This window comes from Zea mays, chromosome 8, assembly GCF_902167145.1.
Source record: "Zea mays cultivar B73 chromosome 8, Zm-B73-REFERENCE-NAM-5.0, whole genome shotgun sequence".
Classification (NCBI taxonomy): Eukaryota; Viridiplantae; Streptophyta; class Magnoliopsida; order Poales; family Poaceae; genus Zea; species Zea mays.
In genome coordinates, this window is record NC_050103.1 from 168,202,286 (window position 1) to 168,224,472 (window position 22,187).

Sequence of the window (22,187 nt, forward strand, 5' to 3'; positions counted from 1 at the left end):
AATTTTGGCGCATGTCTCACTATTATTTTATTGACACAGAAACATGAGGGGTTTGAATATACCTAATTTTGTGGTTCTTAAATCCTTAACATGTCACAGCTGAGCTAGTTTGGGAAACAAAAAGGTTTGGGTTGAAGGAGCTGCCAAGTTATGTTACATGGAAAAGAGATTTTTTAACGAAAGGGCAGGAGAACCGCACATTATTATATTGAGAAGAAAGTTAAGGGCCCTAGAGGGCAAGTACAGCAGTCAGCCTCCTTACGGCGGCCAGACACAGACATACACATATTCATCCATGCGAACCACAAAAACTAGAACCAGCAGCAGACTAAGCACACCCAGGATTAAGGCCAAATCCTTCTAATGTCTACTGCCCCAGCAAGGTCCATAAAAGAGCATCTTCATTAATATGCTGCAAGACTATGTTGATGTTTGGGGAAGCATCATCGAACACACAGTCTTTCCTGTGTGTCAGCACACTGCCAGGTGGGGGCTCTTGACAGGTTGGCAAGTGGGACACCTTCAGCTACAAAAGGGAAAACTGTAGACACCAAAGGGGAATCAATTACCATTTTCCAGAACTCACTTACTTGTTTTCCAAGTTCATCTCTCTCTTCTCTACTACTTCTACTGTTCTTCCTCGCATGTATTTCGGTTATGAACATTGTGGAGATTCTGAATTCTGAATACAGCTAGGTCGTTTCCCAATCCTCTTCTTCCTTCATCTCTAGATTCCTGTATTGCTAACAAGTGGTATCAGAGGCGTTCGATCCTTGGCGCTGGTTTCATCTTCGCAGCAACACCATGGCTCTCGACACCAAGCTCATACTCGATGCACTGCAGTACCACTTCGACGAGATGGACACCAAGATGGATCGATGGTTCACCGCTCAAGATGCGAGGCGTGGCCAGCATTTCATCCCCCATGGTGGCGCCCTTCTCGACCAGGCCACCAACGGGTTGCCTACTGCGACGGCGGCACGTATGGCTGCTTCGGCCTCTACTTCGCCTGCGGCTGCGGTCACCACGACATCCAACGACATCATCTTCCTCAGTTCTGGCGGCAAGCATGCCACCACGCACCATGTTGTCGCCGCCGCCGACGAGGACGACATCACCCACACCATGCCCACAAGGTGTCGCGCTTCGTCTCGCTGCATTCCCGCTTCTCCACCGCTGCCGCCTCCACCGCCGCCTCAGTCCGCCACGCCTTCGGACAGTTTCGCACGCGGAGCTACTCCTGACGTCACCACACGTCTGAGCCTTGGGACGGTGGTTCGCGTCCGCACGAGGACCGCGATCGCAACACCGGGTTACTTTCCCTATGTCGTGCTCACCACCGTGGCAGCCACGAAGCTTCAGTCGGCCTCCGTCAGCTTCTGCCTCGATGTCGCAGAATCTGAGCTCTATGTCGACGACCGCTACGTCGTGCACGGCCTCCACGACTTCATTCCGCCGCTCTTCCGCGCCCCCTGCGTCGAGGGTGTGCGTGTGCATCCCCTCCACCAGGCACACAACGTCGGGCTCATGACACAACACCTGATGGCTCCACCATTGTGCTCTCGAGCAGCATCGTCGACTACCACACCATCGGCTGTGTCAACTCCTCCACCAACTCCTGTGTGTACACCGTCGGCTACAGATTGGGCACCAATTACCTCAAGTATGGATGTACCCGACGACACGCCCACCAAGTGTTCGATGATGGTCCTCAACCGCGACGCCTATCTGCGACGAAGGCTTCGAGAACAGCTGCCGGGCCATTGTCTTTACCTACAACTCTGTCGACCGCGACAACACCGTCCCCGACGGCGGCTACTCCAATAGAGTGGTGGTGCACGAGCGGTTATTAGAGAGGATAGCAAAGAACAGAGTATCACTGATGTTGTGGATCCACAGGAGCAGAGTACAACTGATGCTTCTAGGAAGCAAGAAGCCAAACCTATGCAGGTCGAAGGTGAAGCCACAAGTCGTACTCTCGAATTTAACGAAGTGGATAAAGATAGTGAGGAGGGTTTGTGTTATGACTGCACGGTTGCTGTTGTTTCCTATAATGAGGAAACATGGCTTTCTATGAAGGAAAAAATAGATGAAGTTGTTCCCAGTGTTAATGTTGGTGAGTTAGAGGAAGTAAATGACAATACAAGCCAAGATACCAAGACAGAAGTTGATTTAATTGATGACGTCACAACACAGTCAAACTTTACAGCTAAAAATATGGTTGAAGTTAATAGTGCAGCTCGTGAAGTTGACGAAACAGAGGTTAAAGATCTTGTGTTTATTGACAAGGCTAATGTCGCTCCTTTAAACCTTCAGCGTGACTATGAATCTGTTGCGGAAACTATAGAACATGAGAAGGTCGAAGTACCAAGTGGATGTCAATCTCATGAAATTGAGAATTCTTCAGCACTAGAACTAAAGAAAGAGTTTGAGATGGAGGTTGATGGTGTTGTTCCATTGCAAGGAGCTGCAGCTTCTGTGGCCTCTGTGGTCCACCATGAGCCAAGGTCCATTGATTTGTCTGAGAATGATAGCGGTAACCATTCTAGCCCAACTATTGCGTGGCATGGATACTGCACGACTTCCTGGAGATGGACCTAGGTGAGCTACACCACTTCCTGGAGATCACCGTCGAGCGCAGGCCTCAGGACATGTTCCTCCACCAGCGCCTGTAAGTAGAGGGACTCTAACTCTCATCAAGAGGATGAGAGTTAGAGTCCCTCTACTTACAATTGGTATCGGAGCCAAACTATCCTGCAGCCTAAACATCTCGTGCTCATCTCCTTCCCGCGCCTCTCCCCACACTCAGTCGGCAGCAAGAGCTCCAACTGTTCCTTCCTCCCCTGCTCAGACGAGCAGCCTTTCGTCTGAGACAGCCTCTTCCACACGCAACGACCCCTCACTAGCCCACCATGTCCCTACGCTCGGCCACTTCGAGTGCGCGGCGCCAGCAGGAGGCCGAGGTCGCCGCGGCACAAGAACGCGAGCGAGCAGCAGCAGCGACTGCAGCGACAAAGACGAGGGCAGCACGGTTGGCGGCGGCGGAACTGGCAGCGGCGAGAGCGGAAGTAGAAGTAGCAGCGGAGGCGGCGGATGCTGCACGTGCGGCGGCAACAGAGCTCGAGGTTCTGCGCGGCAGTAGAGCTGGCAACTCTGCTTCTGTCGACGACAACACCGACGAAGAGCTCAGGCTGGCGAGGGAAGCAGCGCGAGAGCAGGCGGCACAGTGGGCAGCCGCGCATCCCCATGGGGGCGCGCGTGGCGGCAGCCCAGATAGGCGCCGACGCGCTGACGGCGCTCCAGGCGAGGGCGCATGTGGCGGCAGCCCAGACGGGCGTAGACGCGCCGGCGGTGCTCCCGGCGGCGGCGACCGAGTCGACGGAGATCGCGGCCTCTACAGGCGGCGCGGTTGTCCCTCCCCGGATCGGTACCATGGTCGCCGCATGGCCCAGGCCATTGTCAGGGACATCGGTCCCGGCGGTGGGTGGCCTACCCTCACCAAGACCAACTACGTCGAGTGGGCCGCGGTGATGAGGGTACGGCTCCAGGTTCGCCACATGTGGGAAGCAGTTCGGTAAGACGACGTCGACTACCACGAGGATCGGCGGGCGCTGGATGCCCTCATTGCTGCAGTCCCGCCCGAGATGCAGTTTTCGCTTTCCCAGAAGCGGACTGCCAAGGAGGCCTGGGACGCCATCGCTGCGACCCGCATCGACAGCGATCGTGCCCGCAAGACCACACTGCAGGCACTTCGCAAGGAGTGGGAGAACCTGGCCTTCAAGCCAGGTGAGGATGTTGATGACTTTGCTCTCCGCCTCAACACTCTGTTGCAGAAGATGGTGCAGTTCGACGACGACACCTACGATGAGGAGAGAGCTGTTGAGAAGCTCTTCCGTTGCATCCCCGAGAAGTACAGGCAGATTGCTCGCTCGATCGAGTCTCTGCTAGACCTCTCCACGATGACGATCGAAGAGGCGATTGGTCGCCTCAAGGTGGTCGACGACGACGAACCACAGGCTCTCTCTGGGCCTATCACTATCGGCGGGAAGCTACATCTCACTCGGGAGCAGTGGGAGGCCTGCCAGGGTGACAAGAAGGGGGAGTCCTCCTCGACACGAGGCCGCAAACGCGGCAAGCCGCGCAAGGCGCGTGGAGGCGCCCAGGCCGGGGCGCGAGGACATGCTGAGGGTGGTGCCCGTGGAGGTGCCCAAGGCGGCGCCGTCGGCAACAAGAAGCCGGCACGAGACGACGGCTGTCACAACTGCGGCAAGCTTGGCCACTGGGCCAGGGACTGTCGGTAGCCACGACGTGGCCAGGCCAACGTCGCACAGGCGGAGGCGGAGGAGGAGGCCCTGCTCCTGGCACATGCAAGCATCGAGCCATCTCCAGCGGCACTGGCCACAGCGGCACTCCTCCACCTTGATGAGTCGAAAGCACGCGCTTTCCTCGGCGACGGCTCCAGCAAAGACATGATCGAAGGATGGTGCCTCGACACCGGCGCCACTCATCACATGATCGGCCGACGGGAGTTCTTCACCGAGCTTGACTCTAGCGTCCGAGGCTCCGTCAAGTTTGGGGATGCCTCCGGCGTAGAGATCAAGGGCGCCGGCTCAGTCGTCTTCACCGCCGCGTCTGGTGAGCACAGGCTGCTCACCGGAGTCTACTACATCCCCGCGTTGAGGAACTCTATCATCAGCTTGGGACAGCTGGATGAGAACGGTTCGCGAGTGGAGGTCGAGCACGAAGTCATGAGGATTTGGGATCCCTCTCGTCGCCTTCTTGCCAAGGTACGCAGGAGTCCAAATCGACTATACATCCTCAATGTGAAGGTGGCACAACCTTGCTGTCTTGCTGCTCGTCGAGACGACGGGGCATGGCAGTGGCACGAGCGCTTCGGGCACCTTAACTTCGAGGCCCTGAAGCGGCTCAGTGCCAAGGAGATGGTACGAGGCCTGCCGTGCCTTGACCATGTGGAGCAATTCTGCGATGTCTGCGTGTTGACATAGCAGAGACGGCTCCCCTTTCCCCAGCAGTCGAGCTTCCGAGCCAAGGAGAGGCTTGAGCTCGTGCATGGGGACTTGTGTGGCCCGATGACACCAGCCACACCGGGAGGACGACGCTACTTCTTGCTGCTCGTCGACGATCTCTCCCGCTACATGTGGGTGATGATCCTTGGCAGCAAGGGAGAGGCTGCGAACACCATCAGGCGTGTGCAGGTCGCTGCGGAGGCGGAGTGCGGCCGCAAGCTGCACGTGCTGCGCACCGACAACGGCGACGAATTCACGGCGGATGAGTTCGCGTCGTACTGCGCGGATGAGGGCGTTTAGCGCCACTACTCCGCGCCGTACAGCCCGCAGCAGAACGGCGTCGTCGAGCGGCGCAACCAGACGGTTGTGGGGATGGCTCGGGCTCTCCTCAAGCAGAGAGGAATGCCAGCTGTCTTCTGGGGAGAGGCGGTGGTGACAGCGGTTTACATCCTCAACCGCTCGCCCACCAAGGCTCTCAACGGGATGACACCGTACGAGGCTTGGCATGGGCGCAAGCCGGCGGTCTCTCATCTACGGGTCTTCGGCTGCCTCGCGTTCACCAAGGAGCTTGGCCACATCAGCAAGCTCGACGATAGGAGCACCCCGGGGGTGTTCATTGGCTACGTGGAGGGCTCGAAGGCCTACCACATCCTTGACCCAAGAACACAGCGTGTGCGCACGGCGCGCGACGTAGTGTTCGACGAAGGGCGAGGATGGGCGTGGTACAAGGCGGTGGACGACGGCACGACTCCGACGTACGACTTCACCATCGAGTATGTCCACTTTGAGGGAGCTGGGGGAGTAGGCAACTCTTCTCCGAGCAGGTCTACCCCAGCCCCCAAGTCTCCACCGACTCCAGCGCCAAACTCTCCAGCTCCTGCTACAACGAGCTCTTCACCACCACGCACTCCAGCCACGACTCCGGCTACAGCGAGCTCTTCGCCACCACGTACTCCAGCACCGACGGTACCCTCTCCGGGAACGTCCTCTCCGACACCAGCTCGTGTCGAGCACGACCCAGTGGAGCTCGTGACCCCTCTGTCCCGCGACGAGGAGCGCGTCGACGCGTGCTACGACGGCGAGCCGTTGCGGTATCGAAGGGTGGAGGGCCTTCTCATCGACCCGTTGGTGCCAGACCCTGCATCTCGCATTCTGGCAGGAGAGTTGCATCTTGCATGCGACGATGGTGAGCCTCGGTCTTTCGCGGAGGCCGAGAAACATGCGGCTTGGCGTGCCGCGATGCAGTCGGAGATGGACGCGGTTGAGACGAACCGCACCTGGGAGCTCGCTGATCTCCCTCATGGTCATCGCGCGATCACCCTTAAATGGGTGTTCAAACTGAAGAGGGATGAAGCCGGCGCCATCGTCAAGCACAAGGCTCACTTGGTGGCACGCGGTTTCCTACAGCAGGAGGGGATCGACTTCGACGATGCTTTCGCCCCCGTGGCACGGATGGAATCCGTGCGACTCCTCCTTGCGCTGTCAGCCCAACAAGGCTGGCACGTTCATCACATGGACGTCAAGTCGGCGTTTCTTAACGGCGACTTAAAGGAGGAGGTCTACGTACACCAGCCGCCAGGTTTTGCGATCCCTGACAAGGAGGGCAAGGTGTTGCGCCTGCGCAAGGCTCTCTATGGCCTGCGACAGGCACCGAGGGCGTGGAATGCCAAGCTGGATTCCACGCTCAAAGGAATGGGTTTCACGCCAAGCCCGCACGAGGCGGCCATCTATCGGCGGGGCAATGGAGGAAGTGCCCTGCTGGTGGGTGTCTACGTCGACGACTTGGTGATCACCGGCGCCAAGGATGCAGAGGTGGCAGCGTTCAAGGAAGAGATGAAGGCCACCTTCCAAATGAGTGACCTGGGGCATCTCTCGTTCTACCTGGGGATTGAGGTGCACCAGGGAGACTCCGGGATCACACTTCGCCAGACCGCCTACGCCAAGCGCATTGTTGAGCTGGCTGGGCTCACCGACTGCAACCCAGCTCTCACTCCGATGGAGGAGAGGCTGAAGCTGAGTCGCGACAGCACGTCGGAGGAGGTGGATGCTACACAGTACCGGCGTCTTGTGGGGAGCCTTCGCTACCTCGTCCACACACAGCCTGACTTGGCATACTCCGTCGGCTACGTTAGTCGGTTCTTGCAGCGACCGACGACGGAGCATGAGCAGGCTGTGAAGAGGATCATCCGCTATGTTGCGGGGACTCTCAACCACGGTCTCTACTACCCGAGGTGCCCTGGGGAGGCACACCTTGTCGGGTATAGCGACAGCGACCACGCCGGTGACATCGACACTAGCAAGAGCACAAGCGGGATCCTCTTCTTCCTCGGCAAGTGCCTCATTAGCTGGCAGTCGGTGAAGCAGCAGGTGGTGGCCATGTCCAGCTGCGAGGCCGAGTACATAGCGGTGTCCACTGCTTCGACTCAGGCGCTCTGGCTGGCTCGACTGCTCGGTGATCTCCTCGGGAGAGACACTAGAGCGGTGGAACTCAGGGTGGACAGCCAGTCCGCTTTGGCATTGGCCAAGAACCCCGTATTCCATGAACGGAGCAAGCACATCCGGCTGAGATACCACTTCATCCGAGACTGCTTGGCAAAAGGGAGCATCAAGGCGCGCTACATCAACACCAAGGATCAGCTTGCAGACCTGCTCACCAAGCCCCTTGGGAAGATCAAGTTTGTTGAGCTTTGCTCCAGGTCCGGGATGACCCAACTTTCTCACAAGACGACGCCCAAGACTTAGGGGGAGAATGGTGGAATAAGTCTTGAGCATCTAAAGGACAACAATCGCTTTTGACTGTCCTCTGTAGTCCTTGAGCATCTAGAGGACAGCAGTCGCTTTTGACTGTCCTCTGTAGTCCTTTAGCATCTCTGTAGTCTCTTTAGCATCTAGAGGACAACAGTCGCTTTTGACTGTCCTCTGTAGTCTCTTTAGCATCTATAGGACAATCCTGTTGTGTAGTGTGTGTGAGAAGGTGTGGTAGTGCAGCCTCTAGGGCTATAAATATGGGTCTCCAACCCTTAGATGGGTATGGCATTGTGTAGTGTTTGAGGAAATAAACAGAAAATTGCCCCAACTCATAGTGTCATCCTCTGATTATAGCGCCAGTATACCGTCAACATCCTCGAGCGCGCTGGCATGGCTGACTGTAAGCCATGATCCACTCTGGTGGACACTCAGGGCAAGGTTTCCACTGACGCCGGCTCTTCGGTGGTTGGTCCGACCAGCTATTGGAGTCTTGTCGGGGTTCTGTAGTACCTCGTCTTCACTCGTACCGACATCGCCTACGTCGTCTAGCAGGCGTGTCTTCATATGCACGCTTCGCGGGAGCCACATCTCACTGCTATGAAGCGGATCCTTCGGTACCTCTGCGGCACCCACCGACTTCAGTCTTCTCCTTCGCCGATCTGCGACCACCGACCTTGATGTCTACACTGACGCCGATTGGTTGGTTGTCCCGACACCCGTCAGTCCAATTCCGGTTTCGCCGTCTTGCTTGGCGACATCCTTGTCTCCTGGTCTTCGAGGCGGCAACCCGTCGTCTCCCGCTCCAGCGCCGAGGCTGAGTACCGCGCTGTGGCCAACGGCGTCGCCGAGGTGGCGTGGCTCCGGCAGTTGCTCCAGGAGCTACACAGCCCGCTGCCACGAAGCACCTCGTCTACTGTGACAATCTCAGCGCCATGTACCTCTCCAACCCCGTCCAACATCAGCGTACGAAGCATGTCGGGCTCGACCTCCGCTTCGTTCGCGAGCGGGTTGCCGTCGGAAATGTTCAAGTTCTTCATGTCCCAACCACTTCTCAGTTCGCCGACATCTTCACCAAGGGCCTCCCTACGTCAGTGTTCAAGGAGTTTCGGTCCAGTCTCAACATCTCCCGTGGCTAGAGTTTCGACTGTGCGCGGGGGGGGGGGGGGGAGGGTTAGAGTTACTGTGTTTATCCTGTGTAACGGGCTAGGCCCAACATCTATTATAAATAAATATAGCACCCAACCCTGGTTAGGGTTTTCAGTTCAATACTGGATGAAGCTGTACCCCCTGAATCAAGGCCCAAATCTTGAAGTACTCGGATAACACTTGAACCGGCAGACTTCCATTGATATCATTCACCCATCTGTTTTCTATCAAAGCTTCCTGGACTATTCTCCTATTCTGAAACCTTTTGGAAATAATGCTTATCAGAGATGGAGCAATCTGCTTAATGTATTGCCCATGGAGCCAACAGTCAATCCAGAAAAGGGTCGAAGATCCGTCACCAACAATGGAACACACATAAGTTGAGAAGAGGGCTGCTGCATTTGGATGTATTTGAATATTAACTACAGTCCATGGTCTGTCCGGTTGAGTTTTTTTAAGCCAAAGTCACCTCATGTTTAGTACCCAACCAAGAATTCCAAGTTGTGCAAACCCAAACCTCCTTGCCTCCTTGGTTCACTGGTTTGCATACCTTAGTCCAACCAACAACACAATGACCTCCTTTGATATCACTATATCAGTTCTTCCTTTCCATAGAAATCCCCTCCGGATTTTATTTATTGCCTTGACAACCCATTTGGGGCATTGAAGTGCTATGAGATGATAGGGATTGCCGTAAGCACTTATTTAACTAATGTCGCCCTCCCTGCTGGATGGATTAATGCAGCTTTCCAACTAGGTAACTTATCTTTTTCTCGAACACGCAGGAGAGCTGCGTATCATTTCATTAGAAGAAGGATGGTATTTACAATGACCTAACACACCACTCACACACACACACAACAAGAGGAATAACCGCCACCTAGCCGGGGTTGAATACAAAAGCTAGGTCCGAAAGACGGGTCAAGCCTTTGGCCCCCGCAAAACACCACATATTGAACTCATCACTGGTTGAGGTAAGCAATCCAGCTATAGAAGGCTGAGCACCATTGAAAACACAGTCATTGTGGTGTCTCCAGATAGTCCAAGCCCCCAGGATCACCAAGGAGTTAAAGCCATCTCTGAGGTCCTTAGGAGTAACCTCAGCCGATCTACACCACCAAGCTTCAAAATTGATATCTTCCATCCCGGGGGCAAGGGCGGACAGGTTGACACGTTGGAGAAGATACCAAAATTGCCTCGCGAGGACACAGGAAACAAGCAAGTGATGAATAGACTCTCCTTCCTGGCCACATAAGGGGCAAGAACTAGGATGGGGAAGACCCCTCTTAGCGAGCCGGTCAGTCGTCCAATATTTATTATGTAGGACCAACCAGAGGAAAAACTGACACTTAGTCGGCGCCCATGTGTTCCACACTCTTTCAAAGCCCGCCAGGGAGGTAGAACCACAGAACATTATCTCATAAGCAGATTTGGCCGAATAGATACCATTGGAAGAGAACCTCCAATAATGTTTATCTGGAACTCCCGATTGAAGATCAACGTCAGCCACAACATCCAGCAAAATGAAGTCAGCAATGACCTCCCATGTTACCACTCCCCTTAAATCCCCAAAGCATCAGCCACTGTCCTTCGCTTCACCAGCCTTTTAGGAACCAAACTAAAAACATGAGGGGCCAAGTCTGCAATCCTCTGACCCAAGATCCATCTGTCATGCCAAAAAAGAGTGGACTGCCCATCACCCACTATGGAGGCCATTGCCAAGGAGCACAAGCTATCCAAAAACCGGTTTGATTGGAACGTCAAATCAGTCCACGGTTTGGAAGAATCCGTTTTTTGGAGCCAAATCCATCTTACACGTAGGGCCCTATTTAAGCATTGAAGATCAGAGATACCAAGTCCCCCCAACTCTTTGGGGCGTGTTACCTTGCCCCAGGCCACCATACAATGGCCACCATTAGCCTCTTTACGCCCTCTCCACAAGAACCTGCGGCGGATTTTATCAATTGCTTTAATAGCCCACTTAGGTAAATCCAGAGCCATCATTTGGTAAATAACAGTAGCCGTGAGCACAAATTGCACCTGGGTAGCTTTGCCAGCACGGGTCATCATGTCAGCTTTCCAAGCCGGTAAGAGATCAGCCACCTTGTCAATAAGAGGTTTTTTCTGGAATACGCAGGAGAGCTGCACATCTTTGTATTAATAGAAGAATAAGAAAGGGGGAGAGAACCCCATTACAGCACACACACCACTAGAGACTAACTAAGGATCACCAACTATCATGGAGGAAACACGACCCACAACGCTGTTTTAAGCCAGCAACTCATCAACTTGGAGGAAGGACAGGGTCTTGGCTCCAGTCAAGGACCAGAGCACCGCCTCTTCCCTAGCCACCCTAAGGGTTGTGACCAAGCTGGGATTACAACCATCAAAAACACATCTATTCCTATGCTTCCAAATGGTCCAAGCACCTAGGATCACTAAAGAATTGAAACCTTTTCTCAAAAGATCAGATGCCCGAGAGCTGCTAGACTTCCACCACGACTCAAAGGAATCCTCATGAGCTGGACACAGCTCCTGCAGCCCCACTGAACTAAGGAAATTAAACCAGAACTGCTTGGCAAAAACACATTTGACCAGCAAATGATTTATGGTTTCAGCCTCTTGGTCGCACAAGGGGCACTGCTCAGGTCGGTCTAGTCCTCTTTTTATGAGCCTGTCGGCAGTCCAGCACCTATTATGTTCCACAAGCCATATAAAGAACTTGCACTTCCCAGGAGCCCAAGATTTCCACACACGCTCTGCTGGTTCGAACTGAACTGAACCAAGGAAGAGAGCTTTATAAGCAGAACTAGTTGTATAATCCCCTGAAGCGCTGAATTTCCATAAATGTCGATCCCTTATTCCAGGCTGGAGCACAACTTCATCAAGCACTTCACAAAGTTCCAGGAATTCAGCAATGACTCTGACTGAAATTGCCCCATTCACATCGGAGATCCACTGGAAATTAGGGAGAGCATCTTTGACCAACCGTCTGTTGGCAAGACGCAGGGGCACCAAATCAAACATTGCAGGAGCTATGTCCTTAATACATCTCCCATCCAACCATCTGTCCTTCCAGAAAAGGGTATTGGCTCCATCACCGAGCTTAGTAATAATGGCTGCAGCAATCAGATTTTTTACCACCTTACATACAGGTTGAAGCTGAGCTTTAGATAACTTCTTCAGGGAGAGGGAGACCCAAGTATTTAATTGGAAAAGTTTCAAATCTGCAGGGAAGGAGCTGTTGGACCAAATTCAAATCAGCATGTGTGCAACGGATGGGTACAATACTGCTCTTTGCTATATTAGTTCTCAACCCTGAAGCATCCCCGAACAGATCCAAAATCCTCACAGCGGTGTTTAGGTCCCTGGGCTCTGGTTTTAGGAAGAGAGCCACATCGTCTGCATAGAGCGAGATCTAGTGCTGAAAGGAATTAGAAGAAATGGGCTGCAGCAACCCATGCTCCTCAGCCTTGATAAAAAGCACAGTGAGGACATCCATAACAATTATAAAAAGCAGCGGAGACAAGGGGTCACCTTGCCGCAAGCCCCTTCTATGAGAAATGAACCTTCCAGGCACCCCATTGAGCAAGATCTGGGTGGAAGAGGTCATAAGAAAACCACTTATCACATCCCTCCACACGGGACCAAAGCCTAATTTTTCCAGAACTTCAAAAAGGAAAGGCCGAGAGACCGAGTCGAAGGCCTTGGAAATGTCCAGCTTATCTTATCAGCCACCTTGTCAATGAGATCAAGAAAAACACTTCTAGGTAGCTTTGTAATAGAAAGGGGCAATCGCAAATACTTACATGGAAAGTCCACGACAATGCAGGGGAATAGATCTTGTGCTGCATTAAGCTCTTGCTCATCACAATGAATAGGGTCAAACTGCACTTGTTTATGTTTGTGACCAGACCTGAAGCCTCCCCAAAGATCCTCAAAATTTCCTTGACCACCATGACCTCACTCCTGTTTGGCTACAAAAATAGCACAACATTGTCCGCATATAGAGAGACTCTCTGTACAATACCATGTCTTAGCAGGGGCTGCAACAGTCCCAGCTCATCAGCTTTCAAGAACAGAGAGTTCAATACGTCCATTACTAGGATTAAAAGCATCGGTGAGAGTGGATCCCCTGCGAAAGGGCCCCTAGCGTAATGGTTAAGGCTTCCGAGTAGCACCTCCAGGTCCCGGGTTCGATCCCTCTCGAGGGCGAATTTCTTTTTTCTCGAACACGCAGGAGAGCTGCGCATCAATATATTAAGAAGAAAAGGGGAAAAAGAACCCCGAACAGACAGTACAACACACACATAAACACAGACACACACGGATTTCTGACTTGTTAAAAAAATCCCCTGTGCCCCGTCCCTCCCAGGTTACGTCCTGCGCGCCACCCTCTGGCTAGGCCGTTGCAGAGTGGACGCTGACGGCTCGCTAGTGATTGGGGGCCAGGGTTCGGGGATTTTCTCGGCTGGGGCTATGTTTCGGTCTCTTCTTAATATAATACCAGGAGGGCAGTATTTCCTTCCCCGGCCGGGTTTTTTTAGAGTGGATCCCTTGTCTCAAACCACGTTGGTGAGAAATAAGGTCCCTAGGCATTCCATTCACCAACACTCTAGTAGAGGATGAGCGCAGGAGCTTCAAATTATGTTACACTAAACCGGACCAAAACCTAGATGCCAAAGAACTTCAAGAAGAAAATGCCATGAAACGGAATCGAAGGCCTTACAAATGTCTAGTTTGAGGACTCTAGAGAGCTTTTGCTTATGAATGGCTTTGGCTGTTTGCTGCACCAAAATGAAATTGTCATGAATACTTATTCCTTTCACAAAAGCACTCTGATTTGGTGACACCAACTCAAGTAACCTGATAGCAAGCCTATTAGCCAATACTTTTGTGACATTTTTTTGCAAAACTATAGATCAGGCTGATTGGGCGAAAGTCCTTGACCTCCAAAGCCCCTAACTTGAAGGCACGGTCTTGACTAAAATCCTAATAATCCGTAATATAAAAGTAAAATCCCTGGCTAGATCACTTTCCCCAACTAATGAGATAACTTGCGTGAATCTAGGAATGGGAATGGGAAAATTGGTTCCATAGCATCAAAAGATAATCACTTTGGATATTGCCATCAGAATATTGGTGCTCTGTAAAAATACAAGGCACAAAATGAGTCCATTTCAAATTCTAGCACTCGGTTACCGCCCACAAGACTACATGCTGTTCTTCACTCCATTTTGAGCTGATGGATAAGGGAATGGTTTTGCTCTGTGGTCGTTGCGCTGAAACTTGAGCATTGAGAACAGGTTGGTCAAACAGATTGACGATGGCTGCACTCTGTCGGTGATGTCGCCCGCTACGGCAGCCAGCGACTGACATGGCTCACTGTGCTGATCATTCGCAGGGGGAGGCTCTGGTCTGGTGGCTCGAAGGAGAGGTTGGTAGCACCATAGCGGCACTGATACATGACGGCAGTAGTGGGGAAGCATGTAGAAAGGAATTGTTAGAGTGGACACACTAACTAGATGAACCCAAAAGCTTAAGCCTTTGGCATGAAATTCACTTGTACACTTCGATTGGAATCACCAGGAGGGGGAGGACTGCACAGTGTGGATATAGGACTAGGGTGCATGCTGTTGGAGACGGAGGCGGTGGCAGTCCGCAGCATTGGCACTGTGGGCCGAGGTTGAGGAGCCCCTCAATGTCCAGCGCTGCCAGGAGGCCATTATGGCCTGCCTGCAGCACAAGATGGCTAATGTCAAAATGAAGCTCTGCCAAATCCTCCGCTTTGTCTACGAGAAGATGGTGCTTGACGGTGCTTGGCACCACCGAGATCTAGTAGTTCCCTCTTCTTTGCACAGCGTGCACATCTGCTGGTGTGACTCCAGGCAAGGGCCCCCTGAGTATCGGCTGCAGTTACTCTACCTTGGCATCACGAAACCCAAGTCTGTGGTGATCACGTTGGTTGTGATGTGACTCCAACCTTGAGTTCACTGCCACGAGCCCATGGTAGGGAGTACTACCACGATGATAAGCCGGAGGAAGAGGATGTAGTTATGCTTATTGACTGCTTCTTGCCTTGTCTATTTTTCTAGACATAGAAAGCAGCAGGGAGATGTGCTTTCATAGGCGAGGGCTAGCATTGCCTGATTTAGCACCATTAGGAGCAAAAGTAATGGAGTGGTAAATTTGAAAGTCTCGTACTTGCCATGGTATCTTACAGATGTTGATTGATGGTATTTCTGAAAGCGATTATCTTTTGATGCTCCGGAACCAATTTTCCTTAGTTGGAAATAAAATATTTAACTATCCAGATTTTCTTTGGCAGAATACAACTAGGCCAAGAATGATAAGTAAGTTTGACTGTGATTACTTTTCACTTATGTCCGTGTATAGAAGCTAGTAATGGAGCCAGATAACTTAATGTGTGTAAAAGCATAATGTTTGCACCATAAAACATTAGCTATTTTTAATATTATTTCTTGTCATTTTTGTTGCCTGTAACTTTTCTATGGTTTTTATTTAATATGCCATAAATATTGCTAAGTTGTTACGATAGCATCTGATGAGGTGTTTGTTTCCTGTCAGTTTTTTTTTCATATTTGCTTCGTAAGTTTGCTAACACTTGCTAATGCCATAACAGAGGGCGCAAATGGAATCCTCTTAGGCAGAGGTTAGATAGTTATGACTACACAGTTGAACAGCACGTGGTTGGTTCCCTGTTGTTTACACCAATCCTACTTCTTATACCTACAACTTCTGTATTCTATGTATTCTTCTCTATCTTGACAACAACGGTTATCTGGGTGTGTGTGATGCTGGAAATTGTCATTGCTCTAATCCAATCCACTCCTTATGCTGAGTTAACTCTATGGGTGATGAGGAGGCACAGATTTCCTGCTGGATTATTTTTCTTTCATCTGCCATCAAATGGGCATACTTTTGAAGATGACGACCTATCATCCCATTCAGTCGGATGTTGCAATGAAACAAGAAAGGAGGATCTAATCGACAAACTATCAGAATCATTAGTTTCAGAACTTCATTGCAGCTATGCGACTTTTGGTAAAATGTTTCTCTTGATTTTTGCTTAGACCATTCTTAGTTGAAGGGTTGATACATTTTTTGTTGGATACCTAATTTTACAATAAATGTCTGCAGCAACATGTCCATGTGGTTCTACATGCCTATTTGAATAATATATATTAAGATGTTAGTTTACAACAAACTGAAGCCCAAATACAAATAGCTTGCCCAACTTTCGAATAGTTCCATTTTGCGGCCTAGCTTTATGTTCATATCACCAGTAGTGTGCTTACCTTTTGTCAATAGAATGCATCTCGCAAGAGGTACTAGGCTGCAGTTGCCTTTTGCTGTTCCACTTGCTGGTAATCTTCCTAACATAATGGATGATATGTGCAGTTCAAGTAATCAGATCAAATTACGAGAGAGTTTTCAACAGGACTGGTTACTCCTTTTGCAAACAATTGGCATACGGGATCCTTAGCGGTGAAAGGTGCACAATATATCAGATTGATTTTTACCCTTTTTGATGCCATTTGTTTTGAACTCCTATGTTTCTTTGTTCAGGGTGCCTTCATCGCTTCATCTGCAGACGTCTCCCTCATTTCCCTGGATGAACATCGGTATTACGGAGTATTGGATGCACTGCTATGTTTGTGTCCTTCAGTGTGCACCAAAGAGGTGATTCAATGAAGTTTTGCATTAGTCTTCTGTTTTTATTTAACACTTCTATAGAAAAAATAGTAACTTTTTATCATATGCTACCAAATTTTTATCTGGCCATGCTCATCTTTATACGAAGCTTTATGACATCATCATCATTTTTTCTCGAAAACGTAGGTGAGCTGTATTTCATTATATTAAGAAGCATCATCTACAATGATGCATTTAGACTTGCATATTACCCAATAAGTTTGACCAGGTTTATAGTGAAGTTGTATTTATGACACCAAATAAGCATAGTATGAAATATATTTCCTGATACTTGTATTGTAAACAACTAAATCCGAATAACTTAGTCAGATTTTTAGATGATTTGATTTAGGGCAAAGTAGAATGACTTTCTTTCTGAAAAGGATGGGATACAAAGCTGTCGTACTGGAACCTTCATGCATGCATCTGCTTTTATACGACCAGTCGACCATAGCTGTCACATTTGAGCTGATCCATTTTCTCATGATTATCATACATTCCATTTCTTGTTATAGCTTTGATCTGCAGTTTGGATTTACGAACAAGAACTCACCAGCTGCTGATATTTTCAGAGATACATGATGATTGCATTTGAACGAACCTTGGTTCTTTTCGGCGGTTTTGGTTTCAAATAGAGGTTTTCTATAGTGGTGGTTGATTATTCTGGAGGCAAGGGAAGGTCATCTGTACACTCATGGAGCCTTTTCCCTCGTAACAATAGCGATGCGAGTTTTTTAAGTCAGCTGTAATTTTATAGTTATATGGGATTTGCACGATTATGGTGCTTCTACTTGAGTACTTGACACTCGTGTGCTAGCTGTGTTTTCATGAAAGAAACTGAATATCAGCTAGACTGACGGGTGAGAGAAAAGGACTCATGCTCCGCTGCAAAGATGAACCTCATTGTTGCTTCACGATAATAGCTTCTTCTGCACGTGGCAAATAGCTGGCATGTAGCAGGATATTTTCTTTTCAAATATTTGGGGTACCTGACCTTGCTTACCCAAAAAGCCGAGTAGATTTAGCTTACTATGCATTGGTGATATTTTTGGCAATGAACACGAATCGAGAAGTCGTAGCGTTATAGCGAGCTGGGCCAATGTAAGTCAGTGTTGCACGGGATATTGTCTACATCACATGCAGATTTTTTTTTCCCACGCGAACGATGCAGTGAACATGCATTTAGGTTAAACTCTTAGGCTCATTTGGAATGCAACAAGTTTATAGAGATTGTATTTGAATTTTACAGCAATCAGTTTATTTTTCATATGAAAAACACAGGAACATGGAAACAATAATCAATCAGTTTATTTTTTCAAATGAGGCCTTAAACGGGAACGTCACAGGATTTTCGAAGGATTCACCATCCCTATGGTATGGTCATTATTCATCCATTTGGTTAACAGGAATAAAATGCCCCGTTTTGCTGGAAAAGCAGCTTATCTAGTCCCTATTTGGCATACTTATTTTGCAGCTTTTTCACATATTTAAGCAGTTGTACCAACAGTTTATCAGCCCAAGCTGTTTTTTGGGTCCCGATAAGCGGATGAAAAGCCGTTTCTGTCTATTTTAGTTTATTTTGAGAAACAATTGAACTAATAAGTTTGCTAAATTAATAAGCTGTTGCAGAAGCCAAAAGCCATAGGATTGCCGGAGGGATACTGAAGCAATAGTTAAAAAGAGGCAGGAATTCCAAATGATTGAAAACATCCACTCTGACATCTTGGTTGTTTAGGCTGACGTTGGACAAATGTTAATTGATGAATGATTAGCCATTGCTGCTCACAGCACAGTAGCTGTTTGTCCCTAGCGCCATTCTTCTGTACAGAAGAAAGGCGCCAGAGGATAAATTCGTACGACTAATGGAAAGATTGTTTACACTTCCGTACGACTAATGGAAAGATTGTTTACACTTCCGTACTAACACGCCGAGAGAATACATGGCCACACAATTAATTACCTATACATAATAATATAATTAAGCAATAAGCTATACAAATATCTCTAAAAAACCATACGTTTCTCATGTGCCCATCCAAACGTCTTGCCAAAGTTTTCCCATGTTTAGCAACCTTCTGTTTTTCATTGGACTCCTACTAAGTTTTCTATGTTCATGTGTTTTGGATTCCTGTGTTCTAAAGGAGAACTAAGAAGTGGGTGCGGGCGTTGCCTCCGTGCGCCCACCACACAATCATCCATCATGTGGTGCTCACCGTCTATCTCTATTAGTTGTACAATTTCAGCGTGGATTAAAGTTTTACCTGTGATTAAAGTTTTGCCAGTGCTGAGTGGACGAGGGTGGTGATGGTGCAGCGACATAAGTTGTTCCTCGTCTGCTTATTATGATGTCCAATTTTGCAATTGATTGCTCGATGACTTCTCTCATTTGCACTATCATTGCTAATAGCTAGTTTGTGAGGCTATCGCTAATATTGCTCCAAACATAGCAAGTTGGAACAACTGATTGACAGTACAAAATTTGCTCTTTCCCTTGTATAGACAACAGTCAAGAGTTAGGATTTTTTTTTTAATCTGTACATCATATATGAGCTCTCTGAATCTGTAAAGTAATGCGGTGTATGATCTGCTACCATCATCTAGACGAGGTCAATCCGACAGCTACCAACTACTGAGCTGTCTCGTTCCGTCCAACGGTCAGCCGGTGGTCGCCGTGTTCGGGTAAGGGTCAGTCCAGCACCCGTCCTCCGACACGGCCTTCTTCCACCTCCTATTGAACACCTGCAGCTCGGTGTAGGACCGCTGCCTGACCGCTAACCGGTCTGCCCCCAACGCTGACGCGGAAGCGGAGAACGAAGGCTTGCCGTTGCCGTTGCCGCCGCCGCCGCCGAGGGTGGGGATGCCCCGGTGCAGCACGTACTGGCTATCGACGATGCCGACGTTGCGGCGCCGGTCGCCCTGCGCGCAGTAGCCGAGCTTGTAGTCCATTCCCCACGCGTAGACGAGGTCGTTCTGGACCATGCGCCACGCGCACCGCCACGCCGCGCGCGAGAACACGGGCACCATCATCTCCACCCACCCCGTGCACGGCGGGCCCGTGCTGTTGCCGTAGCACCTGCCGTGCCCCTTCGTCTTGTAGTACCGCCGGTGGACGCCGCCGCCCCGCCGCGCGCGGGCCGTGAGCCCGTGGTGGATCTGCGACCGGCGGTCCAGCGCCGGCTGCGAGACCTCGAGCCCTTCCTTCCTCACGACCCGCAGGTACCTGAGCGGGTCGAAGCTGTCCACCTCGACGTCCTCGTCCCAGAGGAAGACGTAGTCGTACTCCGCCACCAGGTCCGGGTGCAGGAACCTCTTGGCGAACCACCACTTGGTCTGGTCGCGCGCGGCGACGTGGACCGCGCGGCCCGACCACTCGAGGTCTCGCCACCCGTCCACCTCGCCGTCGTAGTGGAACAGCATCACGGTGAACTTGGTGTCCGGGAACTGCACGACGCGTACGATCGAGCAGCAACATACAGCACGGCGATCAGTGATCAGTCAGCTGGTCTGCGTGCCACGATGGCATGCAGACGCAGGCACGCTACTATCCTTCTACTATATCTGACAAGCATGCGCGCATAAACTGAACAACGGAAGGCCGGGCCCTGGCCCTGGTAGGCTGGTACCTTGGAGACGAGCTTGTCGACGACCGCCTTCTGCTTGATGCCGACGGGGATGGCGAGGAGGCTTTTCGACCGCCTGCCGCTGCCGTTCTCCTCACGTTCAGGGTTGCCACCCATCGACTCCATCTCCAAGTTGGACTTGTCCTGCACGATGCCCCGCGGCAACGCCTCGCTGCCTGGAGGTCTACATTTACTCTGAAGAGTTTTCAGCACGAGGAACTTTCAGCAACTCTTCACCTGTCAATTTTTTTCAAGCACAACATAGCAACAAAGAGACCATCTTTGACCTCACAGATGTCGGGTTCCTCTGCTGGCCCTGCGCGCAGCTCGCTCGTCGTCGCTGGAGGCCTCATCTCCGCTGCTGCAGTCACTAGTTTTGGCTGCAACTGCAATACGGACACACGACTCTGCACAAACAAGTTGTGCAGGAATGAATTGAACTTTCAGGATTCAGAGACCACACACCAGCTGAAGAACATGCCTCCTAGCTGTCACAAGTCACAACGCACCTCCTTATGATCTAGCGTGACGGCTGCACCGGCGACGAATATCAGCACGAAGAAGAAGACCAGCGCCGCCGGCGGCGCGACGCTGAAGAATCGCTTCTGCCACGCACCTTTGGAGACGGGATCCTGTGGCGGGTTGTCAGAAGGAACAATGAGTGAGCGAGGACATCGTACGTGTGGTTTCAAATGGCATGGCGTCAAGATGCAACATGTCTGCACTCTGGATTCTCAACTGCCGAGACTAGACTGAGGCCGCGTAAGAGCCTACGGAATCATGAAAGACGATCCTGTAGATAGTGTTGTTTAGTTGAGAATAGGTTTGGGACATGGCTATCTGCTCGACGGAAGGGGTGCAAATGCCAAAGATCGCCGCGCGGTGAAAATCGGCGATTGCAAATACAAGGAACTCAAGAAATATCGGTGCTAACTGAATTCCCAGCTACTGCTGGTTCTAGTTTCGAAACCCTATTTTTCTAAAATATTTTCATTTTTTCAAAAAAAAATTAGTTCATTTTTTCTTGAAAAAATTAGAATCCTCCGAAAAAGAATATTCCAAGGCGGAACCCTAATTTTCTATAGGATTTTTATTTTTCTAAGGTAAATTAGTTTATTTTTCCTTGGAAAAATAGAAATCCGGTTGAAAAATGTAGTTTCCAAACTATCCTTAATAAAAAGCCGGAAAACTGGTTTATGTTTCGTTGAACTTGCACCTCCAAAAAGGCAGCAAGTACCAGAACATTTTTATGAGGACTGTTGGAAAACTTATTGTCAACGGAGAAAAATAAACGGAGAATTCCAGGGGCGAGTTATATACATCAAGCACGGTATATTTCTCTCCTGCGGATCGTAAAAAAAAAACATTCTTTGAACGGAATTCAGTGAACTCCTTTTACCAAATCGGTGATAGAACAGTGGCGGAACAAACATGCTGAATAAGCGAATCGAATAAAAATCCACCCGACTAATCAGTAATAAAACGCAATCGGGCAGTGGATTTTGGCGACAATTTCTTAGTACTAAAAAACTCAACACGTGCTCAGAAAAAAAAATCTTACTACTAGATAACGCAATCGTACCATCGCGGAAGGGTCACGAATCCGTTTGGAAGTTGCTGCCACTCACGATGACCATTTGTGGCCTCGTCGCCTCGAACAAACCGAACAAGCAGTGCGCCGCGAGGAAGAAGCTGGAATTTGAAATGAAGAGGCAAAAGGAAGAGGAGTTCGACAATTAATTGAGGGAATTTTTTTTAATGCTCTAGCCCATCGTTGGCTTTCGGTTTCACATCATATACTCGTGCCTTTTCCCATTAGACCCCTGATACTTGATCTATTCCCTACAATACCATTTTCTAGGCTCTAAGAGCACTCGCAACGGATTGACGGTGCTCTCCAAGAGAGGAATATATCAGATGCAACCCTATA

The 22,187-nt window shown here is 50.2% G+C and overlaps 2 protein-coding genes across 5 annotated transcripts in view; one reads left to right on the forward strand and one right to left on the reverse strand.

Moving 5' to 3' along the window:
- The window catches only part of LOC100279447 (uncharacterized), a 41,082-nt gene extending 23,204 nt beyond the window's left edge, over positions 1–17,878 (forward strand). For 3 of the 4 annotated variants that reach the window (XM_020542062.3, XM_020542061.3, XM_008656577.4), the window contains 4 exons: positions 15,565–15,986; positions 16,344–16,437; positions 16,512–16,625; positions 17,153–17,878. In XM_020542062.3, coding sequence (XP_020397651.1) covers positions 15,565–15,986; positions 16,344–16,437; positions 16,512–16,625; positions 17,153–17,219 — 697 coding nt within the window. In that variant the 3' untranslated portion in view covers positions 17,220–17,878. The remainder of the gene's footprint in view (positions 1–15,564; positions 15,987–16,343; positions 16,438–16,511; positions 16,626–17,152) is intronic. The other variant, NM_001360970.1, reaches the window with a different exon arrangement.
- Positions 17,879–19,101: 1,223 nt separating this feature from the next.
- LOC103636357 (uncharacterized) lies at positions 19,102–22,031 on the reverse strand. Its single transcript, XM_008658715.2, has 5 exons — positions 21,840–22,031; positions 20,767–20,889; positions 20,545–20,664; positions 20,261–20,452; positions 19,102–20,078 (listed from the first exon to the last, which is right to left on the reverse strand). Exons 1-5 carry the CDS (start codon positions 21,840–21,842, stop codon positions 19,293–19,295), a joined length of 1,224 nt encoding a protein of 407 aa, XP_008656937.1. The 5' UTR covers positions 21,843–22,031; the 3' UTR covers positions 19,102–19,292.
- Between the last annotated feature and the right edge of the window lie 156 nt (positions 22,032–22,187).

What these genes read in the sequence shown, in the direction of transcription:
- LOC103636357 (XM_008658715.2), bottom strand. An exon ending in AGGAACCCGACATCTGTGAG is followed by an intron (nt 20,453 to 20,544) that starts GTCAAAGATGGT and finishes AAAACTCTTCAG; the next exon opens with AGTAAATGTAGACCTCCAGG. An exon ending in TCGACAAGCTCGTCTCCAAG is followed by an intron (nt 20,079 to 20,260) that starts GTACCAGCCTAC and finishes CGCGTCGTGCAG; the next exon opens with TTCCCGGACACCAAGTTCAC.